This window comes from Lutjanus erythropterus, chromosome 13, assembly GCF_056507025.1.
Source record: "Lutjanus erythropterus isolate fLutEry1 chromosome 13, fLutEry1.hap2, whole genome shotgun sequence".
Classification (NCBI taxonomy): domain Eukaryota; kingdom Metazoa; phylum Chordata; class Actinopteri; order Lutjaniformes; family Lutjanidae; genus Lutjanus; species Lutjanus erythropterus.
Window position 1 is genome coordinate 2,863,678 of NC_139329.1, and position 23,147 is coordinate 2,886,824.

At 41.8% G+C, this 23,147-nt stretch overlaps 1 protein-coding gene across 2 annotated transcripts in view; it reads right to left on the reverse strand.

Moving 5' to 3' along the window:
• zc3h18 (zinc finger CCCH-type containing 18) overlaps window positions 1-23,147 on the reverse strand; it is a 43,444-nt gene that overhangs the window by 6,863 nt on the left and 13,434 nt on the right. The window contains exons 10-16 of one of the 2 annotated variants that reach the window (XM_084733438.1): window positions 11,314-11,496; window positions 8,735-8,860; window positions 7,795-7,887; window positions 7,219-7,497; window positions 1,135-1,263; window positions 502-510; window positions 6-29 (exon numbers count right to left, since the gene is read on the reverse strand). In XM_084733438.1, the coding sequence (XP_084589564.1) occupies window positions 6-29; window positions 502-510; window positions 1,135-1,263; window positions 7,219-7,497; window positions 7,795-7,887; window positions 8,735-8,860; window positions 11,314-11,496 (843 nt within the window). Of the gene's footprint in view, window positions 1-5; window positions 1,264-7,218; window positions 7,498-7,794; window positions 7,888-8,734; window positions 8,861-11,313; window positions 11,515-23,147 lie in introns of those variants that run through there. The other variant, XM_084733437.1, reaches the window with a different exon arrangement.

The window sequence follows — 23,147 nt, forward strand, 5'->3', positions numbered from 1 at the left end:
CGTACCTCGATTTCCTGGACGTTTTCCCAGTCGAAGCAGCATGTGAAAGCAAGACAGAAGAACACAGAATGAATCCAACAATAGTCTGTATAATCTAATGCTGTGCTTTTTAAACCATTAACCTCAACGAGTAAACCAACTACTTTTTTATTATCTGACCAATACAACAATTTACCTTCAATAAGTAAAAAAAAATCTTGTCTCATTAATATTTAATTTAGTCATATTTTCAAATTAGTCTTGTCAGATGCCTGATCAGAAAAAATACTGGACTTCAAGATGATCACTGGTAATTTATGTTTGCATCAGTGTGGGCGAGGAAAATAACTGAAATTAATTATAGTCTGTCTGTAATGTTAGTTTTAGCCATTTCTCAATCATACATGGCCATTAAAGTAAACAGAAAATACAAAACAGCCGTGTAACACCATTAGTTTACGCATGGTGGCATATTTACAGCAGTGGTGCATTACTGTTAACATGGGGGCAATGAAGAAACATCTAGTAAGTCTATCTTAAGTGACTTCACGAACAGAAACATGTTCTACATGTTGATAATCCGGATATATCGTGCTTGGGTGCTGACACAAAGAAAACTGGGCAATGATGCTGTCTCACTGCTGCAGAAAGACAGTGCTCGGTGCTTCACTTCCACACCAAGCAGTTGTACTGATGTGATAAATCATGTCCAGTTTGCAGAACGTAAAGAGAAACATACTGTTGTGTCTGTGTCTAAAATACAGAAAAAAATACAGCTGCTTGCTCTCTGCAGTTTTCTTTTCAGGTGAATCCATGCTCTGATGGATGCAACAGGTCATAGTGATGTGTTGATGCTTGTTGAGGAAACGCATCTCCATAATTAATGACGATGAATTACCCCAGCCCTAGTACAATCAGTCAGAATGACTCATAAAATCTATTTAAACCACCTTTGTATTTGGATATTTTGTTTGCAGCCAATTGTAATTACATCAAGTCCAACATGTTTTATATTCAGTCTTCTTGAAAGGGTGATGGTAATGTAAAAAAGGCAAATGGATGCTCATCAAAATGCAGCATATCGTCAGCAATGTATTTATTAAAAGGATTCTTCTCAGGCCTGATGACAGCGTTGGTGTTGATGTGGGTGAGTACCTGGATTTTCTGGATCCAGAACGGGAGCGTGAGCGTGAGAGGGAGTTGGAGGAGGACCTGGATCTGGATCTGGAACTAGAACCGGTATAACTGCTACCACTTCCACTAACACTCCCGCTCACAGTTCGCCTGGAAGAGACAGAAAAAGAACTGAGAACACACCAGGTATTTTTTTTTTGGGGGGGGAGTAAAATCAAACCTAATTACACATATAGGCACATTTAAAAAAAAAACCCAAAGAGCAACAAACTCAGAAGAAGTAAATGATGATGGCATTAAATCATAAGGTTCATAAAACATAATTTCTCTGCTAACTCTTACGTGCTTCCTGTAATCATGCAACAGGTGCTTCTTTTCACCTTTCAGCAAGTCTGACCTCTGTGCCTGACTAATATCTGCAATCAAAAAAACACAATACAAATATGACAACAGCCTGAGAGAGATGCATATGACGGTTGGAAAACATTTTAATATCAGAGATCTCTCTCCCTCAGCTAATATCAAGATCACGTCAAAGCACGTTCTGCAAGCTCTTTCAGTGCCACACAGGCTACACTAATGCTCTGATACCAGGATGCAAAATTAACTCTTTTCCCCACCCACCAACAAAAACCAGCAGACTACACTGCTATCATCCGAGTCTTCATGGATTAAAAGATCAGCCCTGAATCGTGATGGTGGTAGCCTTCAATGGAACAGAGTTGATTACTGAGTGAACTGAGTGTAGTTCACTGCACTTACTGATGGTCGGTCCAACCAGAATGAATGAAAACACAAGTATGGGTGTGCAGGGCCATGGTCCTTTTATGTTTTTCTGGAACTCATAAGATTGAACTGTCACTGTGTTTTGTGTAGTGCTGTGTACTGGCAAGAATCCTGTGATACAAGGTGATGCCAGGGTTATGATTCAATATTGCGAAATATTGCAATACAATAAGCAATGCGGTATGTTGCTGTTTATCTAATTTCAGGAAAACTGTCATAGCATGAAGTTGGGCTTCCTCCTGACAGCTGTTGATTCAAATCATTAGTCTGAGCCTGCAGAGTCAACAGAGTTTCGTCGAGTAGAGCATTTGTTTTTTTCGCCCTTTCAATCACTGTGCAGTTACAGGATAAACCTAAAGAAGTTCACAAAAATGCACAGGGAGAATATTTCAGTGAGAAATTAAAGGTAATCAATGTATTTTTATATTACCCACTCTGGTTTGGTCCAAATAAATCCTAAATTCACGATGTAAAGGAGTGTGGAGCATGCAGTGCAGGTGATGCTGGACAGCACAATGTAAAAAATGAAAGCTCAAATATTTGTATAGGGTGGTCAAATCTGGTTCGACTAAGGAAAATCTTAGATCGAGACAGTCCTAATACAAAGAACACACCACCAGATGCATAAAATCTGAGCTTTAAAGTCTCTTTATGCAGTTGGAACAATGAAACTAGATAACAGCACTGCTATCAAGTGATTGGCAGTTTAAACACTAAATAAATCATTGCCACAAATCTTTGTATGTATCACAATCTCATGATACACCCCTCCTTGAACCGCCACCTTATCATGGTGAAGGGGTTTGAGAACCTGAATGATCTTAGGCGCTATGTTGTCAGGGGCTTGTCGCCCCTGGTAGGGTCTCCCAAGGCAAACAGGTCCTAGGTGACAGGTCAGACTAAGAGTGGTTCCAACGACCCCAATGAATAGTCTAAGATCAAGGATGTCTACGTCACCCAGATTGGCGTTACCGGGGCCCCACCCTGGAGCCAAGCCTAGGGTTGGGGCTTGCAGGCGAGCGCCTGGTGGCCAGGTCCATGTCCACGGGACCTGGCCGGGCCCAGCCTGAATGAGCGACGTCAGCCCGCCTTCCTGTAGGCCCATCACCCGTGGGAGGGTTCAGAAGGGGCCAATGCAGTGTGGTTTGGGTGGCGGTCATGGGAGGGGGCCCGACGACCCAATCCCAGGACATGGAATCTCACAGTGGGGACATGGAATGTCACCTCGCTCAACCTCCCGCACCTGAGCTAGTGCAGGAGGTTGAGCGGTACCAGCTAGAGATAGTTGGGCTCATCTCCATGCGCAGTCGGGTCTCTGGAACCCAACTCCTTCAGAGAGGCTGGACTCTTTTCTACTCCGGAGTTGCCCATGGTGAGAGGCGGCGGGCTGGTGTGGGCTTGCTTATAGCCCCCCAGCTCAGCCGCCATGTGTTGGAGTTTTCCCCAGTGAATGAGAGGGTCATTGGCCTGCGCCTTCGGGTCGGGGATAGGTGCCTCACTGTTGTTTCGGCAGTGCAGAGTACCTGGCTTTCTTGGAGACCTTGGGAGGGGTGCTGGAAAGCGCTCCGACTGGGGACTCCCAGCGTGATTGGGAGGAACACCCCCCCCGATCTGAACCCGAGTGGTGTTCTGACATTGGATTTCTGTGCTAGTCACAGTTTGTCCATAACAAACACCATGTTCAAGCATAAGGGTGTCCATCAGTGCATGTGGCACGGGGACGCCCTAGGTCGGAGGTCAACGATCGACTTTGTAGTTGTGTCAACTGACCTTCAGCTGTGTGTCGTGGACACTCAGGTGAAGAGAGGGGCTGAGCTGTTAACTGATCACCACCTGGTGGTGAGTTGGATCCACTGGCAGAGGAGGAAGCTGGACAGACTTGGCAGGCCCAAACGTATTGTGAGGGTCTGTTGGGAACGTCTGGTAGAACCCTCTGTCAGAGGGATCTTCAACTCTTACCCCCCAGAGAGCTTTGACCAGATCCTGAGGGAGGCCGGAGACACTGAGTCCAAATGGACAATGTTCTCCGCCTCCATTGTTGACATGGCCATTCAGAGCTGTGGCTGTAAGGTCTCCGGTGCCTGGAGGTAAGGGATGCCGTCAGGCTGGAGAAGGAGTCTTATCGAGCTTGGTTGGCTTGTGGGACTCTTGAGGCAGCCGACGGGTACCGGCAGGCCAAGCGCGCTGCAGCCCGGGCGGTTGCAGAAGCAAAAACTTGGGTATGGGAAAAGTTTGGGGAGACCATGGAGGGGGAATACTGGTCGGCCTCGAGGAGATTCTGGCAAACCGTCCGGTGCCTCAGAAGGGGGAAGCAGTACCCTGCCAACACTGTTTACAGTGGTGGTGGGGAGCTGTTGACTTCGACTGAGGATATTGTCGGACGGTGGAAGGAATACTTCGAGGATCTCCTCAATCCCACTGACACGCCTTCTGTTGAGGAAGCAGAGGCTGGGGACCCAGAGGTTGACTCACTCATCACCCAAGCTGAAGTCACTGAGGTAGTTCGGAAGCTCCTCAGTGGCAAGGACCGGGGGTGGATGAGATCCACCCTGAGTACCTCAAGTCTCTGGATGTTGTAGGGCTGTCTTGGTTGACACGCCTCTGCAACGTCGCGTGGCAGTTGGGGACAGACCGGGGTGGTGGTCCCTCTATTTAAGAAGGGGGATCAGAGGGTGTGCTCCAACTACAGGGGGATCACACTCCTCAGCCTCCCTGGTAAAGTCTATTCCAGGGTACTGGAGAGAAGAATTCGGCCGATAGTCGAACCTTGGATCCAGAAGGAACAATGCGGTTTTCGTCCTGGTCGTGGAACACTGGACCAGCTCTATACCCTCCGCAGAGTGCTTGAGGGTTCATGGGAGTTTGCCCAACCAGTCCACATGTGTTTTGTGGACTTGGAAAAGGCATTCGACCATGTCCCTCGTGGCATTCTGTGGGAAGTGCTTCGGTATGGTATGGTATGGAGTTTGGGGCCCTCTGTTAGGGGCCGTACGGTCTCTGTATGACCGGAGCAGGAGCTTGGTTCGCATTGCCGGCAGTAAGACCTGTCAGTCAGACCTGTTCCTGGTGCATGTTGGACTCCGGCAGGGCTGCCCTTTGTCACCGGTTCTGTTCATTATTTTTATGGACAGAATTTCTAGGCGCAGCCAGGGGCTGGAGGGAGTCCGGTTTGGGGACCACAGGATCTCATCTTTGCTTTTTGCGGATGATGTTTTCCTGTTGGTTCCTTCGAACCAAGACCTTCAGCATGTACTGGGGCAGTTTGCAGCCGAGTGTGAAGCGGCTGGGATGAGAATCAGCACCTCCAAGTCCGAGGCCATGGTTCTCGACCAGAAAAAGGTGGTTTGCTCCCTCCGGGTCGGAGGAGAGTCCCTGCCTCAAGTGGAGGAGTTCAAGTATCTTGGGGTCTTGTTTACGAGTGAAGGGAGGATGGAGTGCGAGATTGATGACCGGTGCAGCGGCAGCAGTAATGCGGTCATTGCCCCGGTCTGTCGTGGGAAAGAAGGAGGAGAGCCGAAAGGTGAAGACCCTCACCTATGGTCATAAACTTTGGGTCATGACCGAAAGAACAAGACCTCGGATACAAGCGGCTGAAATGAGTTTCCTCTGCAGGGTGGCGGGGCACTCCCTTAGAGATAGGGTGAGGAGCTCTGTCACCCGGGAGGAGCTCGGAGTAGAGCCGCTGCTCAGGTGGCTCAGGCATCTATATCGGATGCCTCCTGGGCGCCTCCCTGGGGAGGTGTTCTGGGCATGCCCCACTGGGAGGAGGCCCCAGGGAAGACCCAGGACACGCTGGAGTGACTATGTCGCTCGGCTGGCCTGGGAACGCCTTGGGGTCCCTCCGGAAGACCTGGAGGAAGTGTCCGGGGAGATGGAAGTCTGGGTGTCCCTGCTCAGACTGCTGCCCCCGCAACCCAGCCCCGGATAAGCGGAAGACAATAAACGAATGAATGAATGAATGAACAATCTCATGATACAGTGTTTCTGTGATACTGTATTACAAAACATAATTATCGTTCTACTCAAGTATAAGGATATTTTCTCATTTTCTTAGTATTGTGTATCTTTAAGATGACACAAAGTGAAGAAAACAGTGACTGAATTTTTATTTATGTGAACCACTCCTTAAAGACAGTAATGCACTAAAGCTGTCTCCTCAAAAATATTTAGAATGTTACCCCATTGGCTCAGCAGAGTACATAGTGCCGATAGCATAGTACAGCACATCATATCGTATCATATCTGACAATCAGAGGGAAGTAGTGTGTAAACAGAATAAAAAACTGGTTTTCCTGGATAGTTTCCATGTGTGTTACCCATTCTGCCCACACTCACACCCACACACACAGATGAAAACACTGTCACACACCCTCACTGTTCTTCCCTGCCCTTTTACTGTTCTTCCTCCCTGGCTTATGTTGCTTTCCATCACATACTTGTGTACAAAACTTACAAAGGTCCACTTTTTCCCACTGGCCATTCACCCACTCCCTCCTACACACATCTCTCTATGGTCTTCCCCAAAACATACAGCTGTGGGATACACCTGCAGTGTCACGTATGCCACGCACAAACACAGACACCAACATGCAAATGTGAAGGTGTTAGGAAACACAGCACTATTAATTGCAAACATATCCGTTTAACAGCATCATCCACTAACCTACTTCCTCGCAAATATGAGCTCAGTAAACAAGGCAAGCCAGTATTCTCCCTCCCCCTTACATGCACACACCTGGACGCAATACCACAGCTTTCAAACTGTTTTCCTCATGTCCACGCTGTGCTCACACCACAGTGTAAGGAATTGGGACTCCTTAAAAACTTGATATTTCGCCTGTGTGGGTATGATTTTGCAGAGTGTAGCAATGAATGCTGGCAAGCTCTGTGACCGTTTCAGGCCATGCTCTGAGTACACAACAAAAAGCTGAACTAAGTAGCAAAGTATATGCTAATTTTATTTCTAAAGATTCTTTTCTAAGATGACTTGATGTTTGTACGCCCTGTAAGCCTGCTTGGGCAGGATACCACACTGATACCAGACTATGGATGGCTCATCTTGGTGTATTTTGCCCATTTTCCTGTTAACTAAATGTTAACTAAAATTTAAAAATGTCACAACCTCAGAATGCCCCAGCATTTTGACCAGGCAAGTCATAGCAACCGTGAGACTCAAGTTTGAAATGATTTACTAGAAAAGAGATTTTCTTTTTCCTGATTCCTGCCATTAATCAAATTCCTTTTGTGATGTAATGCAATCCAACAGGTTATCAGACAAATCTAACACTATAACAGAGAACTTGAAGGTGAGTCACCAACCTCCGAGGAGGACGCTGCTGCCGGTCTTTCCGCCTGTCTTCCCTCGGGTTGGGAGGTTTTCCAGGTTCCCGGGGTGGCAGGGGTCTCCCTGCTCCACCGCTGCCTGCCCCGCTGCCTGCGCCTCCGGGCTCCCTGGGATTGGTAGGAGGCTTCCCTCCCTCTGGCAGGGGTTTGGAAGGCCTGCCCTGCAGTCCACCAGGTGGAGGAGGACTGGGCCCTTTCTTCATGGGAGGCTTGTCCCTACGAGGAGGGGGCATGGCACCCGGCTTCAGCGGCATGCTTAGGGAGGGAAAAGGCACTTCTTGTTTTTTCAAGCATGCAGACAGTGATGGGCAGGCATGTGAGAACAACTAGCATCTCAGCAGCAGAGCACATGCAGTGTTCCAGCTTATGATCAATAAATAATAATCAGTAAATAGGCATGATGCAGTGTCATGTAGGAGCAAGCCCAAACTACAGTTACATTATTTACTACCACACAAAAAAGTTGAACATTAAATGACAACATGTATTTAAAGCGAAACAAGAACAGAAGCAGATCATATATGCATGGCTCACTATGGATGTAAGATTTACCCTTTAGTTAATGCAGGAGGAAGGTCCGCTTTGTTCTTAGCATTCCTTGGTGCTGCTGGACTCGGTGAGGGAGACGTAGAAAATGATCGAGACCTATAGATAAACAGCAAAATAGCGCTACCTTATGTCATTCAGAAAAAAACCCGACATAACTCTCAAAAAACATGGCTGTGCTTTGATGTGTTTCCTTTTTTTCATTTCAAACAATCTCAGTAAAGGCTTAATGACAAGTGACTGAATTTGGCTACTTGAAGGTAGTGGAAACAAGTTGTGAAGGCAACATCTGGTGAACTTGTTAGGAAGCGGTACCTTATTTACACATCCAGCAGTACCCATTCACCCTTTTTTAGCTCCATTTTTGGTCTCTACCAACTCATGAGAGAAATATCTGGTAAATCTGATAAAGTGAGGGCAGCAGAATGGTGGGTATCATGATTAAATTATCATACTGGTGGAAATGATATATAGGATATGATAGAAGAGGATATGAATTTGTCAAGACAAATTAACACAGAACAGAAAACAGAGGGGCTTCTTACTAAAACATTATAAAATACAGTATAAAGGCCCATCTCAAAATTGTATTATAGTTTAATGACTTAATGCCGAGAAATATTGACTTATAAATGTACGCTCAATTAAGGCAAATACCTCTATTTAGCTTTTATATCAAAAACAGATGTCAACTGTTCTTGATTGATCCACACAAGAGATGGAAACAGCTTTGTAGTGGCAAAAAACTTTTCATAAACTGTAAAATCCCACAGTAGTGGACTTTGTGGAAGTACTGAAAACACCATATACTCATGTTTGCAGACTGAAAAGAAGTAAGGGAAAGAAACAGTCTTGACTGTGTGTTTTTTTTTTAAGCGCTAGAGCAAAAACAGCAGCTCGATGTAGTGAGATGCACACAGACACAAACACACACACTCCTGTATACCTAGAGCGGCTGCCGCTGAACGAGCTGTGCTGGGATGAGTGGCTGGAGTAGGAGCTGAACGAGGAAGAGCGGCTGCGGGAACGAGATGACCCAGAGCCTGTGTAGGATGAAGAGCGAGATGAAGACCTGGAACACAAATACACACAGCACACGTTAGGATTAATGAACAGCTTCATGTTAAAGAGCAGTCAAACACTGCATTTTTTCCCTTTTGACCCCACTTCCTACACACACCAAACCCCACCCAATAAAGTGCATTCCATACTTTTTTTTTTTACTTTTTCCCCCATGAGATAACCTCAAAATCAGTCAGCTTTACAGCAATGGTTCTATTTCCAGACCAGGAGAGGGTATCTAACATTCATACAACTGAGAATTCTCTATGCACAGTGTAGATGGATAAGTAAAAGGGGAACAAATCAGTTTGCTTTTCATAAGGAGTACTACTCAGCTTGTCACTTTCAACATTGATATTTATTTAGAATATTTTGCTGTCTACTTAGAACATTTTATACAGCACATGAAATAAAATCCTTCCCTCTCCCCTCTCAAACTGTATCTACTACCTTCAGCCTGTCTGTCTGTCTTAAGAGCAACACGGTTATTTATGTTGCAGACACATAGAATCCTTCTTGTTATGTTATTGCTGTTCCCACCACAATTCTTGCATACTGTAATATTTCTCAGTGAATAGTCTGCGATTTATGAATATTTGTTTCATACTGAGGTTTCAGACAAACTAATGAATCTCACGCAATGTTGTAGTGTGCAGAATAGCACGTTGGTGAGGAGTTTTAGACACAGCCAGTGGCTGAGAGTTGGCTAACACTAGTTAAAAATATCAAGCCAACCAAGACAGTGAAAGAAGCCCAGTTATCACCTTATCACCAACAACTTACCCAACAAGCTAATTAATCACCTAAAAAGTTGTCAATGCCTCACTTTAAATTTCATTGTCCAAGATTAAGTTACACTGTGTAGATGCTGGCCGCAAGTGTGCTAATGTTAGCTGACGCTATTTTATGGGACTTAGCTTTCAGGCTATGAAAACGTTGTATTCTTTAGCTTTTAGATGACTGTATTCTGTGTTTGTTTGATGTGCTGACCTCATCAGTCTTTCACATTAGTAGACAGCTGTGATTGCTGTCTGCAACAATCTGTTTTCAAAAGTTTAAGCAGACTTGCAACCGCTTTCGGCTCACTATTGTCCTGACTCACTGTGAATTTAACAAGCTGCTACTTGCTCTCTCTTTTTCTGTATACTTTGAGATACTCTCTCACCAAGATGTTCTCCAAGGTATCAAAATTTGGCACAGACTGATTTAACTTAAATTTATACTTGTTAGTACCGATGTAATTTGGTCTGTGCCATTAAAACTGTTGTGTTTGGTACCCAACCCTTGTCATGGCTGTTGGACTACTGAATGGACTGCACTGAATTTTAGGGTAGACAACCATGACCTCCAGAAGATAATAACATCGGTAAGAGCTGGACTTTTCATTTGCCATCACACATAAGGTTAAGTAAAGGTAAGGCCAACTCTATTGTGATCATACAGTCAAACAGCACCCAGGGACCATCTCTAAGTCTGAGCTCTAAGTCAGCACCTTTGTCAGGGGTACTGACTGGAGAATCGATCTAGTACACATGTTGTTCATGGTAGGAGAAACTGGATCATTTGGAGGAAAACACATGCGCACATAGGGAGGTGCTTTGACATTCAGGAAGAAGATAAAGTGCAGACATTCATGCCAGCTTGCATTCAAAATACTCATTATGACACAGAGGTATCCAAGATACCAAGACCAGGCAATTCCACAAACATTTGTTGCATCATAGCAACCATTACTGAAGGTATGATTACAATTAGACAACTGAATGGCAGTAGTCTGGAATGCCTGAGATCTGTTTAGGTCACCACCATGAGGACGGTGGCTGCTGTTCTTTGTACTGAACAAGTATCACTGAGCAAACGGATCTCTGATCTCATTCTGATAAAACAAATCTATGTTATGCAACTATTTGACAACTATTTGAGATAAATGACAGTTCAGCTCAAGTGTCTACGCGTCATTGACTCGTTTTCTTTTTTTCTACACAAGGATCAACAGGATGTTTTTTCTTCCAGTGCTAAACCACACGTCATGTAGTGTTGCAAAAAAGGCAACAACTCTGCCTTGCACATTATTTTGCAATCAACAGAATGTCCCAAATGCTTCCAGACTTACAGGCTCAACGTGCAAGCTCACATTCCTATAAGCTGTAAATGTCTGCTGTTTTTAAGATACAGAAAAGAGAGAGACTAAATGAATGAATAAAATGGAGTAAATTAGAGTTCTTCTGATCTGTTCTTCTGACCTCACTTCAATCTAGGATTATTAAATTGTGGTGATTATTAATTTAAGAGATATCATGGTTAATTACTGAATTTCTCTTTATCTGCTCCTTCATAATGTTTTAAATTGGTGATTAATTTCCAGCCAAGATGTTTTTTCCCCACACTGCAGGTTGACAGAAATGCTGCTTGTTTATTAACTCATGAACACCCCCCTCCCCATCGTGACGAGACTGGAATTACCTGGAGGAGTTGGACAGAGAGACGGAGGACCCTGAAGGCCTATGTCGCCGGCGGCCCCGTGGTGGGGACCCCAGCCCGGGGCGCCTTCTGGGGGATTTGGACCGACGCCACGGGTCTTTCCACTCATCTGGTCGCCTCATAACTGGAACAGCCTCCTTCTTTGAGGGAGGTTCCATCGGTCTGCTGAGAAGATTGAAAACACTATCAGATGTTGGTGAGAGATCAGTGTCGGTGTCGGGGGAAAAAAAAAACATTTCTTTATCATAATATTACTCATTTTGGATCACCAAGATATACTCGAGCATTTTTTCTATATTGCACACAATTTCCGCATTTCAGCAGGATGTGTATTTTAAGTTAGGTGACTGAGCCTGAAGAGCCTGGCAGGCCAATTGTTTTTTCTTCTCCCGCTTTTATTACAATTGCTGACCCATACACAAAACCAATTAAAATCAGACATATCTGCTGCTACAAGATTTCACCTCATTTGTGAAGTTTTTGTGAATTCTTGAAATTTTCTAAAAAGAAAAAGAAAAAAAAGACAAAGAACTAACACATCAAACCATGGGAACAGTTTCCACAGCATTTTTTGAAAACTCTTCATGTGAGGATGAATCGTCTCAACTTAAAAACTCAACTCAACTATTCTGAACACGTGCCAAGTTGTCAGACATTTTCACAAACTAGTTAACAGCTGGACAGCTTGGCAGACACACAACTTAGCCACTGCAGATTGAAGTCATTTCAGAATGAGTGAATGAGACAGTGCTGTTTGACTCAACTGCCTGCAATGAATCCAAATAAAAATATAACTACTGCAGTGATAATTTCCCCATCTCTGAACAAGTTGAACGTATCACATACTAAAAAAAAGGTCTGGTGTGATGGTGTGACGAGTCAAGGATGGACAAATATAAAGCACAGCAACAGTGCAAATATGGCTGGTATCTGTGGCAAATCTGCATGCATACTTATAGATGAAATTTGAACAGCAATGACTAAGACATGGAAACTCAAGTTTCAAGAATGTTCCTTCAGCTCACTCCCAAATCTTAATAATTCTAAATTTAATTTGTACATAGATATATACCTTTAACACTTACTTGAAGTTTTTCTTTATAGCATCAGCAGTAGCTTGTTTTCTCCTCCTAATCTGGCTAAATTTTTGCTTTAGCAAGGAAATGTTTTACATATGTGTGACACAGATTACATAAAAGATTATCCAGCTTTTGTTTTTTCCCATTATTCCATAAAATTCAGAATATACACATGCGGAGCGGTAGTTTTAGTCAGAAAATTCCAAGAGCTCCAGCTCCAGAATCTGCCATTTTGACTTTCCATGTACATGGTAGCCATTGGTAGGGTTTGATCCAGTTATACAAATAATCATGTTGATGATAATGTTATAAACTGCTCCTACCACAAAATATGACTTCATCACAGCACATTAAAGCAGTCAGCCAGAAGAGAGTATTCAGCTATCAGGCAGCAATGAAGCCAATCAATTGCTTGAATTCTCTAAATTCCCTAGAGGACATTCATCATTTGTTGAGCTGATTTCACGTGTCACTGCTATTGACTTAGCTGTTCAAGAGTAATGAGACCAGTGAGTATCACAGACCGAGTATGTATTTATTTATTATGACATACTGTTCTATTTTCTACTTGACCCATCCCTTTTATAAATATTCAGTTTGCAATGATAAGAGAATTTCAAAGCACAGAAAATACTAACATTTGCGAAGCTGGAACCAGTGGAGTTTTAGCACTTATGCTTTTGCATTATTTTTAGTTGACTGATTGATTTACTATTTATTTCAACCCTTCTAATGCAATGTTATGCATCACTATGTCACCCAACCATGATGCAAAGGAATAATAAAAATAACCTACTGATATGACACGTCACGTACATGTATGGGACCTGATTTGCAGTGAACCGTTGGATAATTCGAAGCCACAACATTTACCATCAATTTGCATGGGATTTTCCCTTGTAGAGAGGTCGATGTTTATTTTTGCAAGAAAGACAGCAAGATTCTAGTGTTTATCTTCCAGGCTGTCTCTAAATATTTGTTGGAGGAAATTAACAAGATAAGTGGATATTCCCACTGTGCACGAAACACAGAAGCTTTGAATGAGTCTTTGAATGAGTCCTATCTCTGTGTCAGTTAGTATCTGGTGAAAGGCTAGGCAGTTTCACTAGTGTGAAGAGCATGTTTGGGGTTGTTATTATAATAAAGTGCCTTTGGACAACGTGCACATAGACGTAGAAACTTAATGTCACATGTAATAAGGACAAATTAAGCTAAAGCCAACACTAATCTGGAACAGGGACACATGCGTCCTCTCAGAATTACATAAGCATTTGCTTGACCAAAATAAAGGGGAGTAGATGCACACTGCAAGTACACAAACAGCTCATATCCTCTAGTGAATGAGAAATTCCACAGGTGTGATGCAAGACCAAACAAGTCACGTCGTCAGAGCATAACTCCGAGCTAAAAATAACACAACAATCACAACCCTGGAGCTATATTTAGCTCTTTGTGATTATTCCTATCAACAGACTGGTTCCTTCTTTGAGGAAGGACTGAAAAAAAAGGAAGTGGGACAAACCCACAAGGCCCACAGGGTGTAACAATAGGTAATAGGATGTTTGCTGATCTTTGTAGGCTTAATTATTGCCCTAAGGAGGCTTTCTGGAAAAGTATGAACTAGTCTGGCAGGAGAATTTGATGATACAAGCTGAAGTTGAACTTTGCATGAACGTCACTGTGTTGAGCAGGTGTTCACAAATTTAAAAAAGCATAATGGAGAGTACAGGCTTAAACAAGTCAAGATTAAAGAAAGACATGAAATTGAAACCTCCTAAAAGTAGTTTTTAACTAGGTATGAAAGTCCCAATTTAATACTGAGACTTATGTATGACCTATACAGGCAAACAAGACCATCCGCAAGAAGATGGAAGAAGACTGTGTTTGCATTTTCCAAGCCAAAGTTACAGTGAGCAATATATTTCTAAGTTAAAACTTTTTAAACTGGCAGTAAGATTTTTTTTATCTAACTATAAAGCAAGGAATGTCTGTCTGTTTGCAATCTGCCTATCATGAGAACCATCCACACATGATTCTTAGGACCTAAAGAAGTGCAGTGTCATATTTGTGCTTCGCTAACACAGCTGCGCCAAGCCAACATGATTCTCCTGACTAACAAGCTGCAGCCAAACCCACTCACTCGTGATCACCTTCAGTGTTTTAGACTGTTTTGTGTTTTATGTCATAAAAAAAGAACCTTTCACCTGCTGCATGAGACTGTAGATGCACTAAGCAGCTACTTCAGCAGCTGACTGCTACACCCACAGTGAGAAAAGGAACACTACTGCAAATCATTCATCCCAACAGCTGGCAGACTATTTAACAAGAATATTTAATAGTATTGCACTGTTTTTGTGTCTGTTACATCGGTCATCACTCACAACCTGCAGCTACTTTGCACTATTGTCTACCTCAGGCTCCATATCATACCTATTAGAACTTATAAATATATATATTATTATGTACTTATACCAGGGGTCGCGTTAACTGAATATTTTCCGTCGTTGACCGGTTTTTTAAAACGGTGACAGAAAAATCTGAAGGTCATCTGTCATTTTGACAGGATACACCCCTGACCACTTGGTGGCGAGTGAGCTTATTAATTAGCTATTGTCTCTCTTAATGCATGACCTCGTCGGCTTCACTCGGAAAAATAGGTAGGTTCGAGATGAACTGCGCCTCGCCTGGAGAGTAGACGAGATCAGGCGGCTGCAGCAGGAGGTGGAGACAAAAAGCTGCAGTCAAGTCGGACAGTTTTCAACAGACTTACGAGAGAGTAGAGGAAGAGACACAAACATCCTGTTAGATCACCTGTAGGTTACCTGTAGTCTGCAGATCATGATCATAGCTGAAGAAATAAAGTGTGTTCTTGATCGCTGATTGAAGTTAAAATAGAAGAGATCCTCCTTTTGACGCATCTGTTCTTTTATCTGCCTTGTAAAGCACTAAACTGTTCTTTTGATGTCATATATATATAACCCTTATTATTATCAGACACAAAATATCTGCTTGCTGACAGATTAAAACTTCATTGCACAACAGAAGACTGATATGTCCAGCATTAAATATTACAATTACACAGAAAATTAGTATTTTATACAACACGTGGTGTTTGTCAAAATTAGGAGCCAATCAGAGCCTGTCAGCTTGTCAATCAGGTGACAGCCAGGCGTTTGCAGTCGGTGGAGGGCAGCTGTGGCACCTGGCTCTACAAACTGCGGCTGCCTCGATCTCGTGAGGTTATCGTTGCCCACGTGTGCATGACGTCAGTGCAAGTCGGGATCAAGTCGGACACAAATCTAACCGGCATGCACTATGCGGCGATCATCACTGATCATTTCTGCGCAGGCCTGGATCATCTCAAACGCACCTAGTGTCACGGCAGCTGAGTGTCAGCAGCTGAAGTTTCTTCAAAAAGCCCAATAACAATGATGGTGTTGATAAAAGAGGTACGGTGTGGATTCTCTGTTCAGCTTGTTCGGACTGAATATTAATTAAAAATGAATGAAATTTAAATGCTATTGAATATGAAATTATTATCATTTTAAAAATTAGAGTGAAAGGTAAAAATAGATTATGACGGGATTTTTATGACCCTGTCAGTCAAAATGACAGACAACGAAAAAGTCTAGCGCAACCTCTGACTTATAGTTATCTTTCATCTCTTACGTGCAACTGAATGTATATATATATACACTGTGACATCATCCATTTTCCGTACTGTGCAGTTATCCTTTTTTTTACAAGGGAATATAATTTATATCTAAGCTATTGGTATAATTCTACACACCAGGTGTGTATCGCAACATTTGCAACATGTGCAATTATACTGCAATTATCTGCATATATCCATTTATTTCTATATGTGAAAGGAAAATTTCACCCAAAAAGACAACATTCAGTTTGTGTTTCTACATCTTTTGAAATGTACTTGTTCAAACTGGAAGGGTTTCCTCATTGCCTCTGGCAGGTAACATTGCCTAAGTGCTTTACGTCACACATCAATGAACATGAGAGCAAAATATGGGTGTTGGCTGACTGGAACGTCATCATTGTTATCATCATCCTCGTTGGTGTCTCCAAGGCTGGCAAAAAATACTATACAAATTCCACAATTTCAAAACCAGATGTCATGAATGCAGGCAAAACAATGGAAATATGAGACACAGGTTGTAGTCATAAACGGATGGACTGAATCACAATGAGGTATCTGAAAGTCTGACTGTTTTGTGGCAGTCAAACGTGAAGACTAAATATATAACCAAAGATCTAAAAATAATGTGGATGCATGATTTGTATTTTGTGGAACCTGGTCTTTTCATGTAAACTACATAAATGAAACTGTCAATTAGTTTTGTGTGATACAAAGACGTGGAACATCAGACTGATTTTTCTCAACTGTCAAAGATCTTTTTATGTTGTTTGCATCATTAGAGCTATCTATTTAATATCTCTGGGTGTATTTAGCCCTTTGCAAGCAATGTTGCAAATCAATGAGCAGTAATGATTTGCAGTAATGTTGTTTTTATATGACTTTCGCACCAATGAGATGAAGCTCCTATTTCAATCATGAAATGTCAGGGAAATTAAATATACTGTGATATTTAGCTGACATTTATTAGCTAATATATGCTGATACCAATAAAGACTGATACAGCGGGATAAGCCTATATCGACTGATATTCAAACAGAAAAAAGTAACTGAAATAAAATAAAAGGCCTCAATACTGCTCGTCTGGTGAGATTCTGCAACGTTGTTTTCCTTTGAAACTCCAGCAGTGTTTTGTGGACTAAAAAACAAAACCCAACCTTCAATCAGCATGAGGGAGAGAAGATAATAACTGAATTTTCATTTTTAGGTGAACTATACCTTTAAAGTACAGGCTTGTTTTGGAACAAACAAGTACATGCTTTTGCAAAATCATGATACAATCATCCTCTACTAATAAACGTATTGAGTCAAGAACAAAGAATACCACATGGAAATGAGTCACTTTTAAAGGACATGAAATCACTACTGATGGATGTTGCACAAGACAAAAATATCTGTATATTTCCTACACCATTTATGGGCTCAACACATCAGTACCATGTCACTGTGTTGTACAGGGGCAGTATGTGGACCAGCGGTCGCGTTAACTGAATATTTTCCGTCGTTGACCGGTTTTTTAAAACTGTGACAGAAAAATCTGAAGGTCATCTGTCATTTTGACAGGATCCACCCCTGACCACTTGGTGGCGAGTGAGCTTATTAATTAGCTATTGTCTCTCTTAATGCATGACCTCGTCGGCTTCACTCGGAAAAATAGGTAGGTTCGAGATGAACTGCGCCTCGCCTGGAGAGTAGACGAGATCAGGCGGCTGCAGCAGGAGGTGGAGACAAAAAGCTGCAGTCAAGTCGGACAGTTTTCAACAGACTTACGAGAGAGTAGAGGAAGAGACACGAACATCCTGTTAGATCACCTGTAGGTTACCTGTAGTCTGCAGATCATGATCATAGCTGAAGAAATAAAGTGTGTTCTTGATTGCTGATTGAAGTTAAAATAGAAGAGATCCTCCTTTTGACGCTTGTAACATCTGTTCTTTTATCTGCCTTGTAAAGCACTAAACTGTTCTTTTGATGTCATATATATATAACCTGTATTATTGTCAGACACAAAATATCTGCTTTCTGACAGATTAAAACTTCATTGCACAACAGAAGACTGATATGTCCAGCATTAAATATTACAATTACACAGAAAATTAGTATTTTATACAACACGTGGTGTTTGTTGTCAAAATTAGGAGCCAATCAGAGCCTGTAAGCTTGTCAATCAGGTGACAGCCAGGCGTTTGCAGTCAGTGGAGAGCAGCTGTGGCACCTGGCTCTACAAACTGCAGCTGCCTCGATCTCGTGAGGTTATCGTTGCCCACGTGTGCATGACGTCAGTGCAAGTTGGGATCAAGTCGGACACAAATCTATCCGGCATGCACTATGCGGCGATCATCGCTGATCAATTCTGCGCAAGCCTGGATCATCTCAAACACACCTAGTGTCACGGCAGCTGAGTGTCAGCAGCTAAGGTTTCTTCAAAAAGCCCAATAATGATGATGGTGTTGATAAAAGAGGTACGGTGTGGATTCTCTGTTCAGCTTGTTCGGACTGAATATTAATTAAAAATGAATGAAATTTAAATGCTATTGAATATGAAATTATTATCATTTTAAAAATTAGAGTGACAGGTAAAAATAGATTATGACGGGATTTTTATGACCCTGTCAGTCAAAATGACAGACAACGAAAAAGTCTAGCGCAACCTCTGATGTGGACTCAATTTTTTTAAAGTGTCAGGATTGTTTTTTAATGACTGAAAATAATAAACTGGATTCCTGTGAGATAAACAATTTTTACATTGTTTTAATAGGGTCAGAACTAATGTAAAAACCCCCCTTCAGGAGTGGAAAGTGGAGGAATAACCTTGTGTTTTTTGCAATAGCAGTTTGATCATTGTGTTGTACATAAACTTAAAATGAAAATGCAAAATTATAGGCCTGTTTTCACAAATCAGAGCTGAACTACAGATTGACAGCTCTTTGCAGGATCTTCTTTACCATTCTTGTATTTTTAAGTATTATAGAACACACATAGGAGTTTGAGCAGATGGACTATACATTAATAAAATTGCAATTTAAAGCTGAAATGTATAATGTTTTTAATCAATATATTTCATCTATTTGGTTGAATATGGTAAAACACTAATAAAACCAGCAAAGTAAGTTGATAAGGTTGTTGGGTCACATCTGTTCTAGCTGACAATTCCAAGTAAGTAATGTATTCATATTTAAGTGACAGCAAGAGTGATGAGGACATGCATAATAAGCAGGACATGGGATCCCTTTGTGTCATCTTCGCTGTAGTTTGAGTCTGAGACCTGGAGAGTTAGGGCTTCAACTAAAGATGCACTGATTGCAATTTTCTTATCCATTCGGATATTTTATGGGTCTGACCTGCCAATTCTGATTTTGGCCAATTCCGATTTTCAGTCTATGAACTAGAATTGACAGAATACACTAACATCTTTGTAACTTTCTTCAATGTAAAATTAAATCAGATATTCATAATTGAACACTGACTATTAAATAACTTTTACCTAGAGATGCACCAATTTCAAGTTTCTTGGCCGATTCCGATGTTTTTTGAAGGGTCTGACATGTCGATTCCGATTTTGGCCGATTCCGATTTTCAGAACTGTAATTGACAGCATTCACAAACATTTTTGCTACTTTTCTTGTAGGGGTGCAACGGATCAAAAAACTCACGGTTCGGATCGTATCAGGGTTTTGAGTCACGGATTGGATCATTTTTCGGATCGGCAAAAAAATGAAATGGTTGTGCCATTATTGTTTGTGTCACTGCACGCATGACATGACCATTGCACAGAGTTTGTATGAATTTGACTGGTACAGAATTGGATTTGTTATGCTGACAAGCCAGTCACTGGTCAGGGCTGGTTAGGCTGAAAACTGGCCAGTTATGGTCTCTAGCGGGTCGATCAGCACATCTCTAGCTTCAACTATTACAGTTTTAGTGGGAGCTTCTAAGTTGCAGTTCTGAAGACGTGGCGGTGCATAAGGCTGTCATAAAAAACAAAAAACAATGTCAAATTTAGTGGCTGATATTTAGGGCTGGACATTGTTTGTGAGACAGATAGTACTTCATTTGATACTCATCAGGTAAAACGGAAGCATTCCTGAAATAATCCTTCCACATTTTACAGTCATCAGTCTGAATGTTTGGGTGACATCTCGGCACACTGCCAACTCTTTAAATACTCTCAACTTCAACACACCACAGACTGTTTGGATTGTAGGTGCTGCAGTAGTGAGCCAGTTACACACTGCAAGAAATCGAAGAAACACTGATTGGCTGGCTGTAAACAAAACGATGTTCCAGCAAATAATTTCCCTGTCGAAATGCAAAAATTTAATTTAGACTAGTCAACTAGTCTAACACTAAGAAAACACTCAGAAAGCAGTTAAAATTTAGCAGAATTTATTAAATTATAATGTTAAACCTGTCCGAAAAAAACACTGTTTGTATTAAGAGCCATTTGAAGCCACAGTCTACAATCGCCAAATCGTACTTTAAATGCCGCTTAAATGTGCACTATTTTGCACTGTGCAATACAAGCCTTACACATTAACGTACAAAACATGACAACAACTCAATAAATGCTTCACCTTTTCAGACTGAAGAGTGTCACAGTGTCTGCAGGTAAAGGACCCAGAGCTAACGTTAGCTGCCAGCCTGACACACAGTGTGGCTAACGTTAGCAGTGTTAGCAGCTGCAGCAGCTCCGCTTACAGGTTTATGTCCGTGTCTGTGCTGAATGTGGTCACGTTTCTCCAGTTGAGTGAATATATATCGAGGGGTGTCCCGATATTGATATATCCGATATCGATCCGATATCTAACAAAAAATGAGCATCGGATTTTATCGGACTGCATCTAAAATCTCCGATATAAGCGCTCTGGTAAGCAGTCCATTTTCCACTCCTTCTATCCATAGGTGACTCTGGTTGCTGACTATTGTTCTCTGTTTGAGAAACATCACTTGATCAAGCCTTTTCTAACATTCCACACTACAAAATAAGTAATAAAAGTATGTATGATTCGTGCTGATATCGGATCGGATCGATATCGGTATCGGCTAATACTCAAGGCTGCAATATCAGTATCGTATCAGAAGTGAAAACGTTGTATCGGGACATCCCTATATATATCAGCTTTTTCTGTCACAGTCTACATTCAACATTGTTTCCATTTTCTAGATTAAAACACTGCCAAACTGCGCTGGTTTTACGAGCTGTCATCTGTCCGACTTTGCTGATATAAATATCCAGGGTTGCCTAGCCGATCAGGGCACATGCACTGGGCGAGAGGGGCTGCTGTCTGACAGTGCCGCAGCCCTGACAAGTGGCGGGTGGCTACATAAAATCTTAGAGGCAACAGATAACTGGCATGCATGAATGAAATATTGTTAAACACTTTAAACGACTAGTATTTCTGGTGCCGACTAGCAAGGGTGGAGACGTTTAATCGTACAGTTACAGACTACAGATACAAACTAATCACACGCATCCCAACCTGGTACTGGGTTATTTCAATCAATACGTGAAAAGAAGGTCAAAAATGACCTGACACATCTCAAGGGGTTTATAGATACCCGCCCTGCTGATATTAGCTGTCATATAGCCTATGTTTTCCTGCATTCACATAGGGGTGAAACTTGTGTATGTATAAAACTCTGCCAATAAGCAAACTTCCTCTTATGTCTTGGTACTGAGAGTGGTATGCCTAAAATTTGGGGTATGGTTTCCTGGCGCCGTTGGTTAATGCCTGAAAGTGTTGTGGGAAAGTCTGGCCGCGCAAAGTTTCGTTTCAATCAGTTCTTGTCGCTGCTGTTAAGTAACACACCTAACCTGAAAGATTACTGACAGGAGGTTTTTTTTTTGGAGATGTCCCAAAAGAAACAAATGCCAACAGGTAAGTCTTTCTAATACTAACTTTGCACTATAGTGCTATACTTAAGTAAACTAGATTACATTTTTATGCAACGTTGTAATCATACTCCTCTATATTTCAATAGGAAATTAAATAATGCCGACTTTTATTTCCCAGCTGTAGTTACGAGTTACTTTGCATGCTTAACATACAAAACATGTTTAATTTATGAAATATACAGGCATGAAAACAGGTCAGGGGTGCAAAAGGTGAAAAGGATACAACCCCTCTAGGGGGTCTGGGGAAAAAATTTTGGATTTTATATTTAAAAGCATCAATCTGGTACACTTTGAGAGAAAAATCAAGCAGAGTTACAGGACAGTATGAATGTATAATAAAGTATCTATACATATTCACATTATGCATTATAAGAAATAATTCCAACAACTCTGCTGTATAAGAAACGAGACTAGCAACTTCTCCAATGAAATGTGCAACACCACAACTTTAATACAGGGTTCAGTGGCGAAACAAGATAATCAATTAAGATAGTACTCAATAGTCTGTCATTTCTTCTTCTTTGCCCAAGTCCAAACGTCCAAATCGGCAAATGAGTCCTAACTGTCATCTGCCCTCAGGTCAGCTTGCAAGTGCTCTGGTCAGCACAAACCAATCAGGTAGCAGTATTCTCCCCCGTATTCGCGCTAATATTTCAATGCTGTAGTGCTAGTAGGGGAATGTCTTGTTGAATTCAAGGCTCCCTTCAGGCGCACGCACACGTTCGCAGCTCACTATGGCTCCGTGCCACTCTCGTGCATAACACTAAAGTCCTAATAAAACTATTTCTGGTGTAACTCCATGTCCCATCCATACCCCCCTCCCAAAAATATTTTTTCATCTGATCTACACGATTCACGTAGGTCACCTATTTTGGATTCAAAACGGCGAATTTCATCGAAAGGTTAGTGATTTTCATGCATGAATATAACACAGTGTTAGAGAGTTAACTGTCAAACAACATACAATACAGTTCAAGTTAAAGGACCAGTGTGTAATAATTACAGGAATTTATGTACATAAATGAGATATATATAAGTATGTTATTTATTATTATCAATCAACATAAACTCATAATCTATATGTTCCCGTTACTTTAGAAATAGCCATTTATAGTTACATACTGTTGGGTCGACTTACGGAGATCATCATTCTGCGCCGTCTACGGCAGTGCAGAGTGGAAATAATTGCACT